This window comes from Eulemur rufifrons, chromosome 16 (genome assembly GCF_041146395.1).
Source record: "Eulemur rufifrons isolate Redbay chromosome 16, OSU_ERuf_1, whole genome shotgun sequence".
NCBI classification, from domain to species: domain Eukaryota; kingdom Metazoa; phylum Chordata; class Mammalia; order Primates; family Lemuridae; genus Eulemur; species Eulemur rufifrons.
This window is the reverse complement of record NC_090998.1, coordinates 86,631,992-86,654,179: the sequence shown is the minus strand read 5'-3', so window position 1 is coordinate 86,654,179 and position 22,188 is coordinate 86,631,992. Positions and strand designations below refer to the sequence as shown.

The following is a 22,188-nucleotide window of genomic DNA, read 5'->3' as shown; positions in this document are numbered from 1 at the left end:
CAGAGATTTCTGGCTCTCCGCTATCCAGCCTTCTGGGGTGAGGACAGAGTCCCGGAGGGCCAGGGAACAAGTCCACCCAGGCTGGCGGGTTGGGGCAGGGCTGAAGGCTGCTGCCTGCCAGGTCTGCAGTGGAGGGGCCGGGCGGGCTGGAGGGCTGACCTCTCTCCCCTCCACGGGGTGAGCAAAAGTCTTCCTCCCATCTCACATGTGGTTCGCATCCCACTGGGGGCAAAGCAGAAACAAATGTATCAAACATAGTCTGTCAGATGGGGATAAAATGCAATGGAAGCAGGCAGAGTAAGAAGAATGGGGGTGTGGGGTGGGCCAGGTTGTCTTTTAAAAAAGTGTGGTCTGGGAAGGTGAGCAGAGTCCTTACGGAGGTCAAGAAGCCAGTCATGTAGATGTCTGGGGCATGGGGAATGGAAGTTGCAGCAGAGGGAACAGCAAGTGCAAAGGCCCTGAGGCAGGACTGTGCCAGCATGGCTGCGGCAAGGGAGCGATTGGGGGAGTGGGAGGAGCTGAGGCAGAGAAGGTGGGGAGGCAGCACATCAGGTGGGTCTTGCAGAATGGGAGGGCTTCAGCTCTTACTCTGGTCGATGGGAAGATGCTGGAAGGTTTTGATTACAGGGGTGATGTGATCTGTGATAGGTTTTGGCAGGATCACTTGGCCGTTGAGGTGAGAAAGGACTGTGAGGTGATGTGGTGGGTAGACTCCAGGTGGGACCGGTGGTATCTGCCCCTTCATGCTCATGCCCTGTGTGATCCTCTCCCTTGTAGTGTGGGTGGGACCTGTGACTTGGTTTTAGCCAACGACATGTGGCAAAGGTGATGGACGCCACTTCAGTGATGACAGTACAGAAGACTGTAGTGCCCATCCTGTGAGAAGACTTTTTTCTTCGGTGGCTTTGTTGAAGCCAGTCACATGTTGGGGACACACAAGGAACTGAGGATGGCCTCTGGCCAACAGCTAGCAAGACCCTGAGGCCCTCAGTCCAAGAGACCACGAGGAACAGTATCCCACCCACAGCATTCCCAGTGGAACCCAGGTGAGACTGCAGCCCTGGCCAACACCTCCACTGTAGCCTTCTAAGACCCCAACCCCGAGAACCCAGCTAAGTCATGCGCAGACCCCTGACCCACAGCAACTGCGAGATGATAAGCGTGTGTTGGGCTGCAAGTTCATGGTAATAGTATTGCGCAGCAACAGATCATGAATACAGGAGACCAGCAAAAGCAGGGAGACCAAAGAGGAAGCAACTGTTAACCTAGGCAGGTGATGGGGTGGCTTGGATGACCGGAGCCCGGGGGCCAGGGGCCAGGGAGAGTTGTGGAGGTGGACGAAGGGACCCAAGTCTGGCATATTTTGACGGACTTGCTGCTGGGTTGCTTGTGGAGTTAGCTCAGAGTTACCTGTGATGTCTCTGTCTATGCCAGGCGATGCGCTAGGCATTTCACAAAAATGATTTCATCCGACTGCCGTCCTCACCCTTAAGGTGGGTTATGTCTGTTTCCCACACAAGGAAAGTTCAGCTAAAGAACTTGGCCAGAGTAAGTGGCAGGTCCAGATTCTGGGGACCCCAAGTGTAGCCACAACGCTCTCTTCCTCCTGGGGACACCCTGAAAGGCTGAGCGTGCAGGAGGCGCTCCCTGTATCCCCCCACCCACAGCCAGACAGGACTGAGCCAGTGCTGGCTCCAATGGCTCTTGCCTCCTCCTACTCTGAAGAAAATGTTGTTACTCTCCTTCTGCAGCTCTTGTGGTCAAAGGGGAGGAGAGAGGACCCTCACTGTCCCACCCCTGCTTTAGTTTCACTCCCTGGTCCCCGATCCCTGGGCATCCAGCTCAGACAGCTCCAGGTGCATCTTCCCTTCTGCTCCCGGTTGCCCTTGACCCAGACATGTGCTGTTGAACACATCCATGCCTTCTGAACTGTTAGCTCCTACCCATCCTTCAAGATCCCGCTCAGATGGCCCTACTGTGAGCCCGGCCTCCTTTTCCCTAGACAGAGTTAGTCCTTCTCTCTACTTATCCCTTTGCACTCCCAGGAACTTCCTTTGCACTTGGTGGCATCTGAGCCCTGTGTGCCTGGCACACACCTGGCAAATGGCGGGTGCTTGGTAGACATTTTTGAGTGGCTGAGAGAGCAAACAACACATGAAGGCCCCTCCTACCTCCTCAGTCCTGGCCTTCCCTTGGCCTCTTTTCCCTAGGGCGGGCTTATCACACTCTGATGTAACAGAGCCCTGTATGTAGTGATCACCACGGCAACTCCAATGAACATCTGGGGGGGGGCTGCTTCCTAGCAACCACCCATTGGTCCTCACCAGTAGTTGTGCAGCACAGATCTCCACTCCTGGGCTTCAGCACACACCAGCGTGGTTCCCATGTTTTCTGACGTTATGAAAGGGATTGGAGAGGTGAGGCAGAGACTTAGGAGGTGGGACAGGGCTCCTCCAGGACAGGATTTCATCTGCCTTTTCCCCATTCAGAGTTGCTTGTGAGTGAAGAGTGCCCAGACTGCAGCTGGACCTACCTTCCTGCCCTGCTCAACTGACGTCCCTTGGGACCTTTCTCTCCAGGTCAGAAACCGAAGTGAGTTCACACTGCTGTTCAAGCCGGTCCAGGCTGCACTGGACTGGCAGTGCCACTGGGGCAGACAGGGGGCTGCTATGGGCACATCAAGTGGGCGGCTGGGGAGGGGGCACAGGGACAGGAGCAGATGGCTAACTTGAAGGAGCTTCGATAGTCTTGAAGATGCGCGACTTAGTTTTAGCTCCACCTGGGTGAAGTCCTATTTCTTTTCTGAGCCCAGTTTCTCCATCTGTGAAAGACGGTTAGTTAATAGTTTCTCTAAACACCTCACTGGGTACTTGTGAAGACAGACTAATCTACTAGATGTGAGAATGCTTGGCACAGGAGTTGTCTTAGTTATCTCTTGCTGCGTAACAAATCACACCAAAATGTAGTGGCTTAAGATAACAACATTTATTATCACACAGTTTCTGCGAGTCAGGAATATAGCTGATGCTTTGGTGGGTTTTCTGTCTCAGGGGCTCTCACGGACTTCAGTCAAGGTGTTGACCAGGGCTTCAGTCTCATCTCAAGGTTCAACTAGAGAAGGTCGCCTGTCCAAGGCCACCCCATGGCAGGATTCAGTGTCTCCTAAGCTGTCAGCTGCGGGCCACTCCTAGTTCCTTGCCACAGGGCAGCTTACAGCATGGAAACTGGCTTCCAAGCAAGTGAGCTGAGGAGAGCCAGAGAGAGTGTGTGTGCAAGACGGAAGTCACAGTCATTTATAACTTCGACTTGGAAGTGACATCCCCCACGTTTGCCATATTCTGTTGGTCACCAGGTCCAGCCCACACTCAAGGGGAGGGGAGCAGGGATCACTGGGAGCCATGTCAGCTGCCCACACCGTCTGCCCTCTGGCCCCCAATCATGTACATCCCTTCCACAGGCAAAATACATCCATCTCCTCCCTAGATCTCCAAAAGTCTCGTCCTATAATAGCATCAGCTTAAAATCTAGAATCTGGTTATATAAATCAAGTCCAGGTGTGGGTGAGCCTCCTTGGGTGTTGTTCCTTGAGAGGCACTTCCTGAGTTCAGCTCTTCTCCAGTGGAAGATCTGTGGGGTGAGGTTATCTGCCCTGCAGAGACCCGATATAAAATGATGTCATGGCCATAGGATAAGAGCTTTTGACATTCATATTCAAAAATGAGGAAAGTGGAGACACGGAGGAGCCACTGGTCCATAGCAATTCTGAAATCTGGTCATGCAAATTGTTGGACATTCCTTGATTAGGTTTCAAATCCTGGTAATAATTTCCCATTGCTCTCAGCTCCGCCCTGTGGACTCCTCTGTTTCCACCCTCTGACTCCTCTCTCTCTCTCTCTTTTGTCCAGTGGTCTCATTTTGTATTGTCTCTACCCCTTTCATTCTTGGCTGGCATTACCTTTGCTGATACAGTTTTCTCAAAAACCATGAATCTTATAAGGGTTCACACCAACAGACAAAAGCCACATGCTTTTACACCTCTGCTCCTGCTGAGGAACAACACCCTTAAGCTTCCTAGAGAGCCCTGTGATTCCATTAAGAGGATATATGAGGCATATCCTTAATCTCTTTAAAGGCCCCCTTGTGAGACTTGTAATACCCTAATCCTTTGATCTTTCTAGAGCTTTAACAATAGGTAGCACAGGCAGACTCTTGGCCACATTTTCCAGACAGTCCTCTGAAGTCCTTTCTTAACTTTTGCATCTTTTTGCATCTGGAGAGGATGAAAATTTTCAAATCATTAAGTCCTGGCTTTTCATTTAACAAACCTTTCTTCAATTCATCTCTCTCTCTCTTCTCACACTTCCTTAGGGGCAGCAAGAAGAAACCAGGAGGCAACTTTAATACTTTGTTTGGAAATGTCTTTAGCTGTATCTCTCAGTTTACTAGTCACATGTTCTGTTTGCAGATGACATAACTGCAGGTGACAGTGTCACTAAGTTTCGGCCACTGTGTGACAAGGGCCTTTCTTCCTCTAAGTTCTAGTAACATGTTCATCACTTCCTTTTGTGACCTCACTGGCAGCATCTCCAAGTCCAGATTTCTGCTAATAGACTGCTCAAGGCAATGTAGGCATTTTCTACCGTGTTTCTCAAAGTCCCTCTAGGCTCTGCTTACTGCCTGGTTCCAAAGTCACTCCCACATTTTTAGGTATTTGTTAGAGCGACATCTCACTCTTGGTACCAAAATATGTATTAGTTATTTATTGCTGCATAACAAATGACAGCAAAACTTAGCAGCTTAAAACCGTATGTTTAAAACAGCACAAATTTATGATCTAAGAGTTTCTCTGGGTCAGGATCCTGCTCGTGGCCTGGCCGGGTTCTCTGGCTCAGGTTCTCCCACAGGCTGTAATCAAGTGTCATCTGGGCTGTGTTCTCATATCAAAGACCCACGCCCAAGCTCATTCAGGTGGCAGGATTTATGCAGTTCTTCGAGGACTGTTGGACCAAGGACTTCTGTTCCTTATGAGCTTCTGGCCAGAGGCCACCCTCAGCTCTTGCCTCCTGGGCCTCTCCACAGGGCAGCTCAAACCACCGCAGCCGCGGCTGTCAGAGTGAGCAAACCAAGGAGAGCCAGGGAAAGAGTGTGAACAGGACAGAAGTCACTAAGATAATCCTGGAAGTGACATCCCACCACTCTCTTCCCATCCTTTTATTCGGAAGCAAGTCACCAGGTCCCTAGCTCACACTCGGGGGACAGGCTCACACAGTGTGTGAATACCAGGGGTGCAGGATCAGAAGTCATATCAAAAGTTGCACAATCATCAATCAATTACTAATTCCTCATTTTTGAATATGAATGTTTTTTGAGGCCAAATGCCTCAAAATTAATAGGGTGTTTTGCTTGGCAATTTTTCAAGAGAATGAAGTTGATCTGGTTCCTGCCTGCTTGGAGCTTATCAGCAAAATGACTGGCTGGGTGACATTAGATGAATAACTCCCCGTCTGGGCTTCAGTCCTCAAAGATCCCTGCCAGCTCTGACTTGCTTCTGTTCCTCCCTTATCATAAAGACACTTACCGTGGAGGGCCAGGTTTTCTTTTATTTATATTACAAAATTTGCTAAAACCTGGGGAAAGACTCACGTGGAATACAGTAAGGGAATATAAATAAGGGAAAGAGCACCTGGGAAATAGGAACACACATGCCATCTGCAGGGGCCTCTGGAGGTGCCAGAGCTCCCCTCCAATTTGTCCCGAAGGCCTTTCCCCAGAAGACCGAGGTTATGCCGGAGTTGGGGGTCCTGTCTCGGCTCTTGACAGCGGCTAATCTTCCCTCCCCTGACCATGAACGGACAGCCAGCAACATGGCTAAAACTGTATTTGTAGGAAGGCAAATAGGTTACCAGGCAATGCACCCCACAGCCACGGGCCTGCTGGGGGCTCCCAGGTAGGGGGCTAGTCGGGGGGAAGAGGAGAGAAAGATTATGAAGGCGTAAGAAGAGCCCAGGGTCCCACGGCTGCTTGAGAAAGGCCTTTGACCCCTGGTGGTGGGGGTGACCAGGGCTTTCCAGCGAGGGCAGAGCCTGCAGGGGTCCAGCAGGCAGGTCTGGTGCCAGGGGTGATGGGTCAATGGGGCAAGGGCTGTGGGTCTGGGCAGTGCCACAAAGCTCCAGGAGCACCCTGGGGACCTCGGATCAGGGGCTGGGCAGACGGCCACAGGCCTCCCTCCTCAACTTTCAGCTCATTCTCGTTCACAGAGACTGTGTCATCTGAGACGATGAAACATGTTGCTTTGTCTATAGGACTCAGCTTGGAATTACCTGTCCCAGAGCAAGGGTCGATGGAGCTGGGCCACCGAGCAGGTAGGATGGGTGGGCCAGGGATGTGCCAAATGTGCATCCAGGGCTTCCAGAGGGACTCCCAGGGGTAGCAGGGCACAAGGCCTTCCTCCTCTCCCTCAGCCTCGCTTTGGCCTGGGACCCACCATTGCCCTGACTTCCTAGGGGGCGTTCTGTTTGAAGACAGAAGATAGAAGGAGGGAAAGGAGTTACTGATCCCCTCCCGTCCTGCCTTGTGCGGGGATTGTGACCCCAACACAGTCCCCGTCCTCAGGTGCTCCGAGTCTTTGTGCACCAGAAGGGCAGAGCTGCAAGGGAACGTTGAGGGGCCTGGCCACATGGGTGGGGGTCCCTGCGGGTCATGCGTGAGCCAAGACTGGAAGGTGGTGTGGCCCAAGGCAGGGAGGAGAGAGTGTTCCAGGCAGGGGGACAGGCAGGAGAAGGTCTAGAGGGAGAGAGGGCTGTACTTATTGAAGCCCTGAGGACAAGAGGAAGGATTTCAATGCAGGAGGGACTGGATCAGGCAGCCCAGGGAAGCGTCCCCAGGGGTGAGTGGAGAGTGGCTGGGGCTGGCAGGTGGGATGGGGGATGGCAGTCCTGCTCAGAGCTTTCTGCAGTGGCCTGAATGTCCCAGGGGACCTTGTTGAACACTCAGACTCCCAGCCTTTCTGATGCAGCAGCTCTGGGAGGGGCCCAGGAATCTGCATGTTTAAGGACTGCGGGGCATTCGGATACTTGGCTAAGTTTAGAAAAGTGCGCTGACTGATCATCTGATCCTCATAACAGCAAGTGAAGCGGGATTTATTCCGCCCATTTTACAGCGGAATGAATGGAATGGAGGAAAGGTGAAGTTGCCATGAGAACTGAAAGCCTCCATTCATTCATTGATTCATTCATTCAACAAACATTCAACTCTAAGAGCACAGGGGTTGGCCTGTTCAGCTCACTGTGGGGTTCCCATTGCCTGGCACAGCATGGGCCACACATTGGTGCTTGCTCACTGGATGAATGGTGAATGTACCGGCTCTCTGCGCCAGGGCATACGAGACACATCTGGGCCGTAAAAGTGCTCATAACCCAAAGGGCTGGCAGAGGTGAGCAGGCGATCACAGCAGCATGTGCTGGTGGGTCAGACAGCGGAAGCACAGCTGGGGACAGGCGGGCACAACTGCTCCAGCTGTCCTTAGCCCAAATCCTGTGGGACCCAGGAGGAAGCCATCCCTGTGCTGGGCCTCAGTCTCCCCAGGAGCAGGGTGAGGGGCTATGGTGACCAGGTGAGTGCTGTCCCCACTCTCTGCCTCCAGTCTTTTGAGACAGGTAGCCATGCCCATCCTGGCAGCCCAGCCGTCCCCAGAGGTGCCTTTCTGCTTGGCTGCCTGCTGGTTGAGGCAGAATCAGGACAGGAGGGAGGGAAGACAGTCTGGTCTCTGGGAACAGTTTTTCCCTCCGACAAAGGGGCAGAGCAAAGGGGTAGGGAAAGGAAGGTGAGGAGGAAATGGGCAGGAAAGCAGGGAAATCTCAGCCTTTGCTGTCTCCCACCACCCTGGGGAAGGGGCCGCAGCCCTCACGGGGTGGGCGAGAGGGGCTGGCAGAGCACCATCACTCGGTGACCACAGAGCAGGGTCCAGTGGGAGTGAAATAAAAACCCCAGTGCCGGCAAAGTCTGATGCTCTCGGAAGCCTTCTCTGAAAAACTAAACGGGGACGATCTGGAACCTCCACCAGTGGGGCAGTAGCTAAATCCTGCAGGGTTTGAAAAGAAAGTTGGGTCTATATCCTCTGCCTTGTGTAGATCCCCAAGGCAGGATGGTGGCTTTTAACAGCGAGTTACAAAGCAACACATAGAATCTGATCTCATTTATATACAAAATTGAAACAAAACTATGTATCTTTTAAGAGGACTAGAGCTGCAGTCCCCAACCCCCTGTTGGTGGAGGCCTGTTAGGAACCACGCTGCACAGCAGGAGCGAAGCTTCATCTGTGTTTACAGCCACTCCCCAGGGCTCGCATCACCGCATGCGCTCCGCCTCCTGTCGGGTCAGCAGCGCATTAGATTCTCACAGCAGCGCGAGCCCCACTATAAACTGCGCATGCGAGGGGTCTGGGTTGCGGCTCCTTGTGAGAATCTAATGCCTGATGATCGGAGATGGAGCTGAGGCGGTGATGCTAGCGCTGGGGAGCGGCTGCAAATACAGACTATCATTAGCAGAGAGGTTTGACTGCACAGTAAATGCAATGCTCTTGAATCATCTGGAAACCATCCCTTCCCCCAGTCCATGGAAAAGTTGTCTTCTATGAAACCAGTCCTGGTGCCAAAAAGGTTGGGGACTGCTGGACTAGAGACCCATCTAGAACATTTTGGAGGGAAGTTCATCAAACACATTTATACCTGTAACCTGGGATTGAGGTTGGGGGCAGACTGTGAGGGACAGTTGGCTTGGCCTCTGTATTTTGCACAGAAAGAAAGACTCTATACTACTCGGGTGTTGTATAAAATATGTATTCTAAGCTGCCATCTCCTTGTGCCTTACGAGTCACTAAGAACCAGAAACAGTGCTGGCTTCACCATGAGCCAGGGCCATCGGTTGTCAGCCGCAGCCTGGTGTCACAGGTGTGCAAATGGGGGAACAAGCATCTTAGCATCGATGAGCTGCAGAGTCACTGGGTGTGACACCCCTTTACCCCTGCTCATCCACTCATGCACTGATGGACTCTGTCACCTCCCCAGACAGACAGGGCTCTCTGGTGGATGCTGTGTGACACCCAGGACTGACTCACACGTGGACCCTGCCTCAATGACCCTCTCCACACATCTAGGAGGGGAAATAAGGAGAAACAAGCTTCCAATGTGTCAGAAACAAGGTCTTGAGAGCTGTGTGGGACATGCTGGGGACAGTGCTAAGAGTTGAGAAGGAGGGAGCTGGCCCAGCTCCCAGCTTGGGGTGGGTGTCAGAAGGACTTCTCATTGGGCTGCATTTGAAGGAATAAGGGTGGGATCCTGACTTAGGGAAAAGGAGGGCTGGCCTTCCAGGTAGCAGACCAGCCGGGGCAAACACTGGGAGGAGGGACCTCACAGGGCGTGGGTGGGAGGAATCGGCAGTCTGTCTGTCTGGAGCCAGGGTGGAGCTGATAAGAATGAGGAGGAGACACCACAGACTGCCAGCAGGAGGCCCAAGGGGCCTGGCAGGGGGCTGGGCATGAAAGAGCCTGAGAGATGGCTGGGGCCAAATCACTCCTGGGGGAAGAGAGGAGGTACGGTTTGGGGCACAACAGCCTGAACAGGGAGCGAAGACTGTTTCCCTCACTGCATTGCTGGGGGCTTTCAAGTGGGGAAAGGAACTTTCCAAATGGAGCCAGGAGCACTAAGGCACAGAGAGGCCAAATGCCTTGCTCAAGGTCACACAGCTAAGCCTCAAGGCTGGACAGGCGTGGGCTGCAGTCACTACTGTCTAGGGCAATGCGGAACCCTGTCCTGGGTGCAGCTAGGCGGGCTGAACCAACTTCCCTTGTGTGTCTCCTTATTTCTCACCCATGTCTCCGGCTCCTGTGGTTTCTCTCTGTCCCTCTCCCTTCTCCTGTCTCTGGATCTCGGGGGCTTTGTGTCTGTCTGTCCCCCTCCCCACTCCTGTCTCTGTCCCTCTTCCCACCCTCTACTTTCTGCGTCTGTCTGTGTGTCTCTCCCAACCTGTCTGTCTCTCTGCCCCGCTCAGGTACAGCCACTCTGGCCAGGGCCCACCTGAACAAGGAAGGCCAGCAGGACGCGGCCCCCTGGAAGACTGCCTGCAGCTCCCTGGACACCTCCAAGTTCAAGTACCAGGTCCCACTCTCCCCACCGACACCCCTGCCCCGGGGAGGCAGAAGCCGAGGCAACCCCGGAGGGCAGCGCCACCTGGAGGAGACCTGCCCCCCACCCCCGACCGCTGTCAGCACGGAGTCTCCGGAGATGAACCTGCAGCCTGGGTCCCTGAAGAAGGGGGGCTCCGGGTCCTCCTTGAGAGAGAACAGGACCACCTTTGGAGAGGCGGCTCAGCCATGCCAGGGGCTGGATGAAGGCCCCAGCCCGGGGGCCCAGGACCAGAGGAGCAGGCCTGCGAGCCAGAAAGGCAGCGTCATTCCGAACAACATTCGCCACAAGTTTGGGAGCAAGATGGTGGACGAGCTGCTCTCCGAGGAGCAGGTGGGTGTCACAGCGGAGCCCAGAGGCTACGGGCAGCAGGAATGCTGTGCATGGAGACTTACAGTGAGCACACAGAAGAAACCTGTTCTTTAATGCAGAGCCCCTGGGATAGTATCACGAGAAGGCAGGAATTACTGAGCACCTGCCACGTGCCAGGCACACGGCTGTTAAACTCTTCACACGTAACAACCCATTTAATCTTCCCCACAACCCCATGAGGAAGAACCTGTTATCATCCCCGTTTTATGGAGAAGGAGCCCACAGCTTAGGGAGGTTAAGTACTTTAACCAAATTCACTCAGTTGTGTGGCACCAAGCCGCAAACTGGGTTGGCAGATCTGGAGCCCTGGCCCTTCATGAATTTGCAGTTAAAAGTCTTTTGTTTGAATTGGATGCTTTCAGTTTGAGCAAGTCCCCCGAGGGAGACAGCATTGAGTGGATGGGCAGCATTTGCTGGGAATCAGAAGACCAGGGTTTGAGTCATTATTATCCCTGATGCCCCCGGCCATTGCGGGGGGTGGGAGGATGAGAGGGACTAAAGGGGGGGACCTTCAGCCACTCCAGCTCCCAGCTCTGCGGCTGGTTTAGGGCTTCGGGCTGAGGGTGGGGTAGGGGTGGGGAGGGCAGGGTCCAGGGCCGGAGGAGTTAGAGGGGAGGTATGGGGCTGGGCCCTGCATTCCCATCCCTGTCTCCTCTCCCTGCCTCCCTCCCTGCTCAGGCTCGAAAGGCTGTTGGTGAAGGCTTCGAGGGCCAGAAGAGGGCAAGCTCATGGCCCAGCAGGACCCAGAGTCCTCTGGAAATCTCCTCCATCTTTGCAGACTACTATGATCTGGGCTACAACATGCGGTCAAACTTGTTTCAAGGTTGGGTCGAAGGGCAAGGGTGGGGTCTGTGAATACCCATAGTCTAAGGCATCGGGCAAGGAAGGCCTTTGGGGTGTCCACCCCATATGGGGTCCAGGACCCCAGGGCACATCCCCACGGACACTCACTTCGTGCCCACCGTAGGCGTCTTACCTGCCAGGCCCTGCCGAGCAAGTTGTGGGCGCCCAGCAAGTCTAGCCTTGCGGAGCAGATGACCCAGCCCCTCACACCCCCAGACAGCTCTGATTTCTTCATCTGCCAGTGGGAGGCACCTTTGGTCACAGTGACAATATCAGGTTTCTTGGGTTCAAAGCTCAGCTCAGCCACTCACTAGCTGGGTATGACCTCAGGCAAGATCCTTAACTCTCTGGGCCTCAGCTGCCTTCTTGGTACAAGGTACAGGGGATGGTAACGATAGCGTGGCCCTCACTGGGCCATCGGCAGGACCCTATCTAGTGCCACCTGAAGGCATTCAGCCTGTGTTACATACTGAGTGCTCAGTAGCTGCCAGGCCGTCATTTTTCTTTCCCAGCGCCCGGCAGTGGCACCACCCGGGAAGGAAGAAAGCATGGGTCGGAGGCTCTGATGTTTACAAGGGGCTTCCTTTGGATCAGCCTAGTCCTGCTTGGTTGTGTGTGTGTGTGTGTGTGTGTGTGTGTGTGTGTCGGGGGGTGGGGGGGGTTTGCTATTAGCTGCATTTCACGGGCAGATCTGAGATCATTGGCCCAAGACCCCGTAGTAGTCTGAGGTATGTCTGGGACTCAAATCCAGGTTTTTCTTCTGCCTCTAAAGCCCCAAAGTCTTTCCTCCGTACTAACTCACCTCCCTAGCTACAGCGTATTCCCAAGGGCTTTCTGGATTGCTCAGATGCGGGTCCGCAGCCACCACGCAGGGGCTTCTCTCTGCCCCCGCCAGATTCTAGTTCGGCCTCATTGCAAAGGGCCACCTCTTTCTAGCCCTGCTCCTTCCTCTCTCCTCACTGCAGGCTCTCATGTGCTCCCAGGGCCTGGAAAACCCCCTCCACTGGCTCAGGTCCTTGTCACCCGAGCAACCAGACACCCACTGGAAGCCTTCTGGGCTTTTCTTTGAGCTTGGAGAAGGGGTGGTGCTGGGGAGGGAAGTGAGAATACAGCTCAGATTGTCCCCTACTCTGGGTCCCAGGGTCCTACCTTCCACGTCTCTCTTTAGCAATTATCACCACATAGCTCTTACATACAACCTTATATGATAATGTCTGCATCCATGCCAAAGAATAACATTTTAAAAATATCTGTGTGCCCATGATCTAGAGTCATAAGTAGAACTGTGCCATGGGTGTGCTGGGGCCGGCTTGTACCAGCTTGCACCAGCTTGCACCAGCTCACAAGAGGTGATTGTTCAATTTCCCTGAATTGATTGGCATATAAATGCTATCTTATATCGGTCCCGGTAGTAGTATTTGCACTCTGGAAATTGGCAAACGCCACTGCCTGCGCCCTATCCGCGTCCCTCTCCGTCTCCATCCACACAGGGTTGGCCTTTGCACTCGCTCTTGGAGGCTGAGGAGGCTGGTGTGGCTGCACGGGAGTGAGGGAGGAGAAACCAGACAGGAAACGGGCCGGGTCGTGAAGCCACTGGAAGGTCTTTCCTCTGAGTGAGGAAGATGGGAAGCCAAGCCAGCATCATTAGCGGCAGAGCGGCCTTTGTTTTAAGATAAGGGATCACTCCAGTTGCTGTGTTGAGAACAGATGCAGGGAGTTGGGGCAGAAACAGGGACACCAGTGAGGAGGCAACTGCAAAAATCCAGATGGGACAGACGACAGTGGCTTGGTCTTGGGAGCCGGGTAGCGCACTGCACAATTTTGGGGGGCACCACTGTGCGATGTGGTGGCTCAGGGAGGTGAAGGTGGTGAAGGTGGCCTGACGTAGAAGGATTCTGGGCATCTGTATAAGGTGGAGAGTACAGAACATGCTAATGAATGGATGCAGGGGTGAGAGGGAGGAATTGAGGTGGATTTCAAGGGTTTTGACCTGAACAACTGGAAGGACAGAATTACTACTTACTGAGACAGAGAAGGTGCCAGGAGGAGTGAGTTGAAGAAATCCTATCTTGTGCTGAGTCATAGAGGTAATCTTTTCTATAGTTTTCTAAAAGATTGAGTTTTGCTTTTCACATTTAGGTTTTTAATCCACCTGGAGTGGATTTCTGTTTTTAGTGTGAAGGAGGGATTCATCTCTAATCCCTTCTCTATGTAGATGACTGATCACCTCAATCCCTTTTGTTGAATAGCCCCATCTTCCCTCCGTGACTGCAGTGGCACCTCTGTTACCCGTCAATCCGATCACGTGTGCTTGGATCGGTTTCCAGATCTCTATTCTGTTCACTGGTCTAAGATTACACTTTTAATTACCAAGGTATTGTAAGTAGTCCGATATCTGGCTGGGCAGTACCCCCAATGCCCCCTGCCCCCAAACCAGTTAATGTCTTGGGTTTCTAGGGCCTTTACTTGTCCATATAAATTTTATGTGGAAATTTCCATGAAAAACCCTGTTGGGATTTTGATTGGAAGTACATTGAGTCTACAGCTCAATTTAGAGGCAGTTATCAGCTTTATGATAATGAATTTTCCAATCTGTAAATATGGTATATAGCTCCATTAATTTAAATCTTTCTTCAAAATGTGCCAATAACATTTTGTATTTTTTCTCCTATAAAGATTATGGCATTTTTTGGTTAGATTTATTTAGGAGAAGCTCTTATTTTTTTGCTACTTATTGCAAATGGTATCTTTTTTAAAATTATATTTTCTGACTTTGATGCTGATACTGTCTTCACAGATGCAATTTTTATTTTTGTACATTAATCTTATATCCAGAACTTTGCTCAGCTCACCTATTAATTCCAATAATTGTTTGCAGATTCTTTGGGACTTCTTTAGACTAATAATGATGGCTATATTTATGTATAGTATGTAACGTGCTGCGGCACATGAAACATGTTATACATGTACTTTACATGCCTTTTAATGTATGTAAGTATTTTACATGCATTTTAATTTTCACAAGAACCCTATGTGGTAAGTAGTATAATTTCCACTTTTTTTCAGTTGGAAGAAATCAAGGCATGGAAAGGTTAAATAACTTACGTGAAGCCACACAGGTAGGAATGGTCAGAGTTGGGATCTAAACGCTGCCAGCCAAGGGCCAAGTTCACCTTCTTAACCACTGGGCTTTTCTCACCTTCCCAGGTGCCGGGCTGACGGTTCTGGGCAGTGGCACATACGAGCAGGAAAGGCAGGCGTCCTTATCTCCTGATTCTAACACTGTCCCATTAAACATAACATTTTTAGGGGAATTTTGAAGATCAGGTTAAGGAGGTCCCCCTTTATTCCTAGCTTATACTTTAATTTTTAAAAGAATCATAAATGAGTGTTGAGTTTGATTATTTATACTGCAGTTATTTAGATCATCATATGATTTTTTTCTTTTGATCTGTTAATATGGTAAATTATATGAACTGAATTCCTAATATTAAATCAAACGTTTAAACCAGTGTACAAAAAAATAAAAAACTACATAAAATGGCTTAGTCCTTATATAAAAAAATAAACCAGTGTACATCTTTTTTAAATGTGAAAGCCACTGTCCAAACAGAAGAGTGTATAAAAACTCCGTGTGCAGCTGAAAGAGTAACACTAAATAGCCACTTGCAGGCTCCCAGCTGCAGGCAGGGCTGGCCGCAGCACCCTGACTTGTGTTTGACTTTTTTTAATAAGCCCTTTTGCTTTCTTTGTGGTGTGAGCTCCGAAGTATGAACCCTGAGCAATGCTAAAGAGCCCGGTCTGGGAAGAGCATGCAGAGAAGGTGACACTTTGGAGAAGGTTTGGAGGGAAGCAGGTCAGCCCTGTGGATTTCTGTGGGAAGAGCAGTCAGGCAGAAGACCGTGGTGATGACATAGGCTCTTACTTACCTTTTTCCTGGGGCCTTTGTAGGATTTTGTACACAAGAGCAAGTTACATTTAAAAGGATCCATCTGGCTACTGTGTGGACAGAACACACTGGCACAAGAGCGGAAGCAGGGAGGCCAGGGTGGTGGCCCTGGAGGTTGGAGAAGTGGTTGGATTTTTCACGTATGGAGAAGGCAGAGCAGATTGGGTTTCTGTTGATTAGGCATAGCAGCGAGGAGAGAAGTCAAAGATGACTCCAGGGCCTGGACACCGAAGGGTGCAGTTGCAGGGGAGGCCTGCAGGTAGAGCAAGTGGGTGTGGAGCCAGGTGTGGGTGAGTGGGGTTCAGTGTGGGACACGTTGAGTTTGGGCGGCAGCCTTGCACGGGGACAGGGAACACAGACTTGGAGCCAGGCAGCTGGAGTTCGATTCAGACTTTGCCCCAGTAGCAAGGCATTCTTTCCCTTTATGTCTGAGTTTCTTCCTCTGGAAAATGTGAACAATCATGGCACCTGCCTCATAGAGGTTTTTAATAGAACAAGATGCTCTAATATTTGCATAGTTCTTAGAACCTGGCACGTGGAAAGCATTTGTCAAACACAAAATAAGCTTCCAGTGGCAATGTGTGTGAGGAAGCCCTGCTGCAGCTGAAGGATCAGAGAGGAAGGCAGACAGCTGACCCCGGTCCTCATCTGGCTTTGGCTGCCCTGAGAGTTTAGTGAACCCGGTCTACGGAGGGTGTCGGTGCAGCCAGCATGTGGGGGCTGCAGGTGGACCACACAGGATGTCCTGTGGGAATGTGATCCAGGTGAGCAGCCCGCTGTGTATTTTCTGCCTGCAAACTCACCATGGCTCCAGCTTCAGGAGGAGGTCAAGGCTAACACGAACATTCTCGTCTTCTCTCTGGGAAAAGAGAGCGTTGGCACGTGATCAGGACAAGCCAAGTACAAATCAAACCTGGACTGGGCTCACCTGGACATCCTGCTCTTTGGGTCAGGGATCATGGTCAATGGCAGGAGGGGTGGCGGTCAGTGAGGACAGCTTTCAACCTCTCCCGCCTCGTGTCCCTGTGTCCAGGTACCCAGGGATCTCTGAAGCAGCCCCTGACGATTTCCTTCCCCTCCCTCCACTACTGGAATCCCATTTTCCCTATCCTGTGTCTTCCTCTTTTTTGGTTTTCTGTCCTGTCTTGGGGGTGGAGTATATCTCCTACCTGTATGGTGTCATCATTAGAGAACATAGCCTGCAATGACTTTAGTCCTCTGAAACTGTTGAGACTTGCTCTATAGCCTAGCAGATGGCATAGTTTTGTGGACGATCTGGATGTGCTCGCAAATAATCTCCTGGGTACAGGATTTTGTGTTTATCTAATAGAACAGCCTTGTTAATTACTTCCATACAAATCGTTTAATTCCTTATTAATAGTCTTTGCTTGATTTATGAATTACTAAAAGATGTGTCTTTATGTTTTCCCTAGGATAGCTGATTTGTCAATTTCTCCTTGTAGTTCTGTCAATTTTGCTTTATCTATTTCGAGATGATTTCATAGCAGCAAGTTAATAATTGTTATATCACCTTAATGAATCATAGTCATTTTTATTTCTCATAGTGACTTTGCCTTACAGTCTCTTTTGTTGGATATCAATATAGCTAGACTAGATTGCTTTTGTTTAGTGTTTGTTTGGTATGTCTTTCCTATCCTTCCATGTTTATCCTGTTTGTGTCTTTTTAAGTATACTCTAAATGATATATATCTGAAAAATATTTTCAATAGTCTCATAATCTATTTTTTAATCAATGGGCTTGTTCCATTTGTATTTATTCTAATTACTGCTTTATTTGGATTTATTTCCATGACTTTATTTTGTGTTTTCTATTTGTGCTGCTTTTTCTTTTTCCATGAAGTTTCTTTCTTCTTTCTTTCTTTTTTAGGATTTGCACAAGCTTTCTTTATTTCTCAATCCAGTATTTGTCATTTTCTATTTTTCCTATTTTTTTTTTTTTTTTTTTAGAGAGAGACAGGGTCTCACTCTGTCGCCCAGGCTGGAGTGCAGTGGTGCAATCATAGCTCACTGCAACCTCAGTCTCCTGGGATCAGGGATCTTCCTGCCTCAGGCTTCTGAGTAGCTGGGACTACAGGCTCACACCACCACACCTGGCTAATTGTTTTATTTTTTGTAGAGGGAGGGTCTTGCTATGTTGCCCAGGCTGATCTTGAACTCCTGACCTCAAGGGATCCTCCCACCTTAGCCTCCCAAAGTGCTGGGATTACAAGCATGAGCCACCACGGCTGGGCCACTTCCTAGTCTTTTAGTGGTTACCTTTGACATCTTTATGTGCATAGTTAACAAACTGTAAAGTTAATTTAGGTATTTAAGTTTTCCTGAACACCACAAGGACCTTAGACAGTTTCAACTTTAATTACCCTCCCCGCCCCACCTCAGCTTATATGTTACTATTTTACAGAATTTTAATTGTACCGTAAGAAAAGTAGTTGAAGCTGTGGAGCCTGGAGCCACAGGGTCTGGGGTTGAGTCCTGGATCTTTCACTTACCAGCTGTGTCACTTAAGACAAGTTACTTAACTCCTCTGTGCTTTGGTGACTTTGACAGCAGAATGGGGATGATAATCATGCCTACTTCTTGGGGCTGTTGAGCAGATTCAAAGAGCAAGTTCACATGAAGCCCCTAGAATGGTGTTTAGTACACGGTAAATCTTCAAAAATGGTTTGCTGTCATCGTCACCAGTATCGTACCCCAGACAGTAAACACTGCTGCTGTTATGATAATGAACGCACACTCAGGTCTACTCTGTTTCCACTGTCTTTGCCTCCTCTTCCTCTGGTATCTCAGGCCTTCTCAGACTGTTTTTTTTCCTCCTGAAGTATGTTTAGAAGGTATTTTTAGTGAGGTTTTATTGTGGGTCAACTTCAGGCTCTGTTGGTCAGAACAGTATTTTGTCCTCATTCTTGGAACACAGTCACACTAACCAGTTCTAGGTTGTTGACTGTTTTCTTTAGCACTGTCTTCTGTTAGCACTTTTTCTGTCTCTGATGATTAATCAAATCAATTGTCACATCTTTGTAAGTAATTTATCTTTTCTCTATGGCTGCTTACTTCTAAGATTTCTTTTTCTTTTCTTTTTTTCCCCCCCAATAATCCACTATGCTTCCCAATAAGATATCTTTGTCTCTGATATTCTAAATTTTACTTGGATGTATCTAGATTGGAATTCTTTTTTCTTGCCCTGATTGGGGAATTATGATTCTTGAATCTAAGAATTCACATCCTTCATCAATTCTGGGAAAAGTTCACCCATTATTATTATTTTTTTTTTTTTGAAACAGAGTCTCGCTCTGTTGCCCGGGCTAGAGTGAGTGCCGTGGCGTCAGCCTAGCTCACAGCAACCTCAAACTCCTGGGCTCAAGCAATCCTTCTGCCTCAGCCTCCCGAGTAGCTGGGACTACAGGCATGCGCCACCATGCCCGGCTAATTTTTTCTATATATTTTTAGTTGTCCATATAATTTCTTTCTATTTTTTAGTAGAGACGGGGTCTCGCTCTCGCTCAGGCTGGTCTCGAACTCCTGAGCTCAAAGGATCCGCCCGCCTCGGCCTCCCAAGTGCTAGGATTACAGGCGTGAGCCACCGCTCCGGGCCGACCCATTATTTTTTCAAATATCGCCTCTGCCCATTTTCTCTAGTCTCTCCTTTTGGAACTCCAGCTAGGCACATGTTGGGCCTTCTCCTCTAACCTGCATCTTAACATCTTTTTCATATTTTCCATATTGTTTTTTCCTCTGAGCTGCATTCTAGTTAATGTCTTTAAATATATCTTACAGTTTACTATTTTCTCTCAGCTTTATATAATCTGCTATTTTACCTGTCCATTGAATTTCTTTTTTTAAACTTTTTTTTTTTTTTTTTTTTGAGACAGAGTCTCACTCTGTTGCTGGGGCTAGAGTGAGTGCTGTGGCATCAGCCTAGCTCACAGCAACCTCAAACTCCTGGGCTCAAGCAATCCTCCTGCTTCAGCCTCCCAAGTAGCTGGGACTACAGGCATGCGCCACCATGCCTGGCTAATTTTTTCTATTTTTAGTAGAGATGGGGTCTCGCTCTTGCTCAGGCTGGTCTTGAACTCCGGCCCTCAAGCCATCCTCCCACCTCGGCCTCCCAGAGTGCTAGGATTATAGGTGTGAGCCACCGTGCCCGGCCTCTTTTTTTAAACTTATGATGGCAATTTTCAACCTTACAGAAAAACAGAGAGAATAGTTTAGTGAATAGATGCTGCACACATCACCCAGCGTCAACAGTGATTAATACGGACCCAGTCTTGTTTCCTCTTTTCTCCCTCCCACCCAACTGCCCCCCCCCCCCCGGCCCAGGTTATTTCAAAGCAAATCCCAGGCATCTTATCATCCATTGAGCTTAACTTTTATATGTTTCACTTTGAATTTTGAAATTCCATTTGCTTCTTTTTCTAATCTATCTGTTCTTTCTGAATAGTTTCTTATTCTTTGCTTATATTTTTATTCTCTCTTTTATGGCTTCAGACGTTAATATACTTATTTTAAGCTCTGTATCTGATCATTCAAATCTTTGCTAATTCTTGGGACTTGGTCCTCTGTTTAGTGTTTCTGCTGACTCTTGATCATTGTAACTTATTTCCTTGTGTGTGTTTGAATTTTGCACAAAGTTTTCTGAAATTGTAGGTATTAGTTGCCACATGCCAGATGGCCCAGTGAATGCCCAATAATTTCATCTTCCCAAACTTACAAGAACATTTTATTCCTCCGAATAGATGAAGACACTGAAGCTCAGAGAGGTTAAACACTTGCCTGAGGCCATACTGCCTGTAAATGATGGACCTGCTTTAGCGTGAAACCCTCCCCACTGCCCCTTCCCTTCCACAACCCACCGCCCACAGAGGAAACTGACACGCCGTATAAACCGTGGAGGACCCGACCTCTGTTGACTTGGGCACCTGGGGATTCTTCTCGGTGTTCCACAGGGGCCCCTGAGGAGACAAAGAGCCTCATGAAAGATTCGTACACACCAGAAGTGATTGAGAAATCAGTGAGGGACATAGAACACTGGCACGGCAGGAAGACGGACGATCTGGGTGAGTGGGGAGCGGGCACTCTCCTCCACGGGCAGGGTGTGTGGGCTCTCAGGTCCAGAGAGAAACCAGAGCAGGAGATAGGGCCTGGGGTGGACTCGGAATCAGAGGAGTGGGCACCGCTGGGGCCTGGGCCCTCCAGAGCCTGCTGGGTGACTTGTGCTGGCTCTTCCCTGCTTTCTATAGGACGGTGGCACCAGAAAAATGCTATGAACATGAACTTGCAGAAAGCACTGGATGAGAAATACGGAGACAAGAGCAAATCCAGGGGCTCGAAGTACTAGACCCAACACAGAAGAGGTGCCCTCCACTCCAATAAAGTGCCAGCAATAAAGAAAGGCACAAACCTGAGCCCTCCTCCCCTCTGCTTGGTGCCTCTCTTCACATTGGGTGGGGACCAGGGTGCCGTGTTGGAGAGACCACCTGAGGGGAGACGGAAACCCTGAGGGCCCAAACTGCCTCCCGGACCTTCCCCCTATGTACACACACATCACACACCCCTTCACGCCTCCCCCCCGCTATCCCAGGACAGGACGTGAGAGCTGAGCGCAACTCTGTCCCAAGCCCAGCGTGCCTGGCTTCCCCCCGTGCCCTGTGTGGAGGGGTCCTGCGGTGGGCACTGCTGGATCTTAGCCTGCACACCTTCCCCGGCAGGCTCCAGTTATTTGCAGACACCCATCCCTCCCTCCATAAGCCCAGGGACTTCAGAGCAATTGGCCACACACACTCCCTCCAATCTAGTGGTGGGTTTGATTGGTTGTATGGTAATTTTTTTTTTCTCATTTTTTTTTTTTGCACTAGGTCTCACTCTATTGCCCCAGGTCGTGTGTAGTGGCATCATCGTAGCTCACTGCAACCTCAAACACCTGGGTTCAAGCAATCGTCCTGCCTCAGCCTCCTCAGTAGCTGGGACTGCAGGCACTCGCCACCACATCCAGCTAATTTTTGTATTTTTTTGTCTCGCTATGTTGCTCAGACGGGTCCCAAACTCCTGGCCTCAAGCCATCCTCCTGCCTCAGCCTCCCAAAGTGCTGGGATTACAGGCAGGAGCCACCAGCCTGGCCTCATATGGTAATTCTTATCCCCCCCACCCCAACCCCACACATAATGTGATTGGTTCAGGTAGGGGCGTGTGACTCTATTTGGGCCAGTGAGGTGCAAGGAAAAGTGTGGGTGTGTCTTTTCTCTGCCGGGAATGCTGGGGGAGCATCCTTTTCTCCCCAGTATGGAATGAGGAACCATGCAGCCCGGACTGCTCCTGGCAGACACCCTAAGACCACAGGAACTGCAGACCGAGCAGCACAATCTGGGTCCTCCATGACCTCAGTGAGTTACTCCACCACGTTGGCCAGAAGCCGCCCACCTCTGGACCTCTGTGACAGGACCCTGAGCATCTCTCACTGTCTGAGCAGCCAAAGCATCCTTAGCCCATAAGCTCCCTGGTAACAACACGGGTGAGACCAGGTAATTGGAGCCCCAGGGAAGAGTCCCCCAGAGAATGGGTTCCAGGTCAGACTGTTGTATCTACCAGTTGATCCTGAAGCTTTTCACCTGGCTGGTCTCTAAGCCAGCAGCACACCCACCCCCAGATACTGGCTTGCACTCTCGGAAACTGTAGGTATCAGTTGCCACGTGTGATATGGCCCAGCGAATGTCCAATAATTTCATCTTTTTATTAGTATTTATTTCATCTATTGATTATTTACTGTGTTCCAAACCACACCAAAACCTGTCAGCTTAAAATGACGTGATCATTTATTTGCTCACAATT

General features: G+C 50.2%; 1 protein-coding gene across 1 annotated transcript; it reads left to right on the top strand.

The window, feature by feature from the left end:
* The first annotated feature begins 6,340 nt into the window (after positions 1-6,340).
* CIMIP4 (ciliary microtubule inner protein 4) lies at positions 6,341-20,701 on the top strand. The gene is made up of 5 exons (XM_069491528.1): positions 6,341-6,362; positions 10,048-10,514; positions 11,232-11,376; positions 20,310-20,420; positions 20,604-20,701. The coding sequence occupies exons 1-5, from the start codon at positions 6,341-6,343 to the stop codon at positions 20,699-20,701; spliced, it is 843 nt and encodes a 280-aa protein (XP_069347629.1).
* The last annotated feature ends 1,487 nt before the right edge of the window (positions 20,702-22,188 follow it).

What these genes read in the sequence shown, in the direction of transcription:
- CIMIP4 (XM_069491528.1), top strand. Translation starts at nt 6,341, where the DNA reads ATGGAGCTGGGCCACCGAGCAG. An exon ending in GGAGCTGGGCCACCGAGCAG is followed by an intron (nt 6,363 to 10,047) that starts GTAGGATGGGTG and finishes TGCCCCGCTCAG; the next exon opens with GTACAGCCACTCTGGCCAGG. An exon ending in GCGGTCAAACTTGTTTCAAG is followed by an intron (nt 11,377 to 20,309) that starts GTTGGGTCGAAG and finishes GGTGTTCCACAG; the next exon opens with GGGCCCCTGAGGAGACAAAG.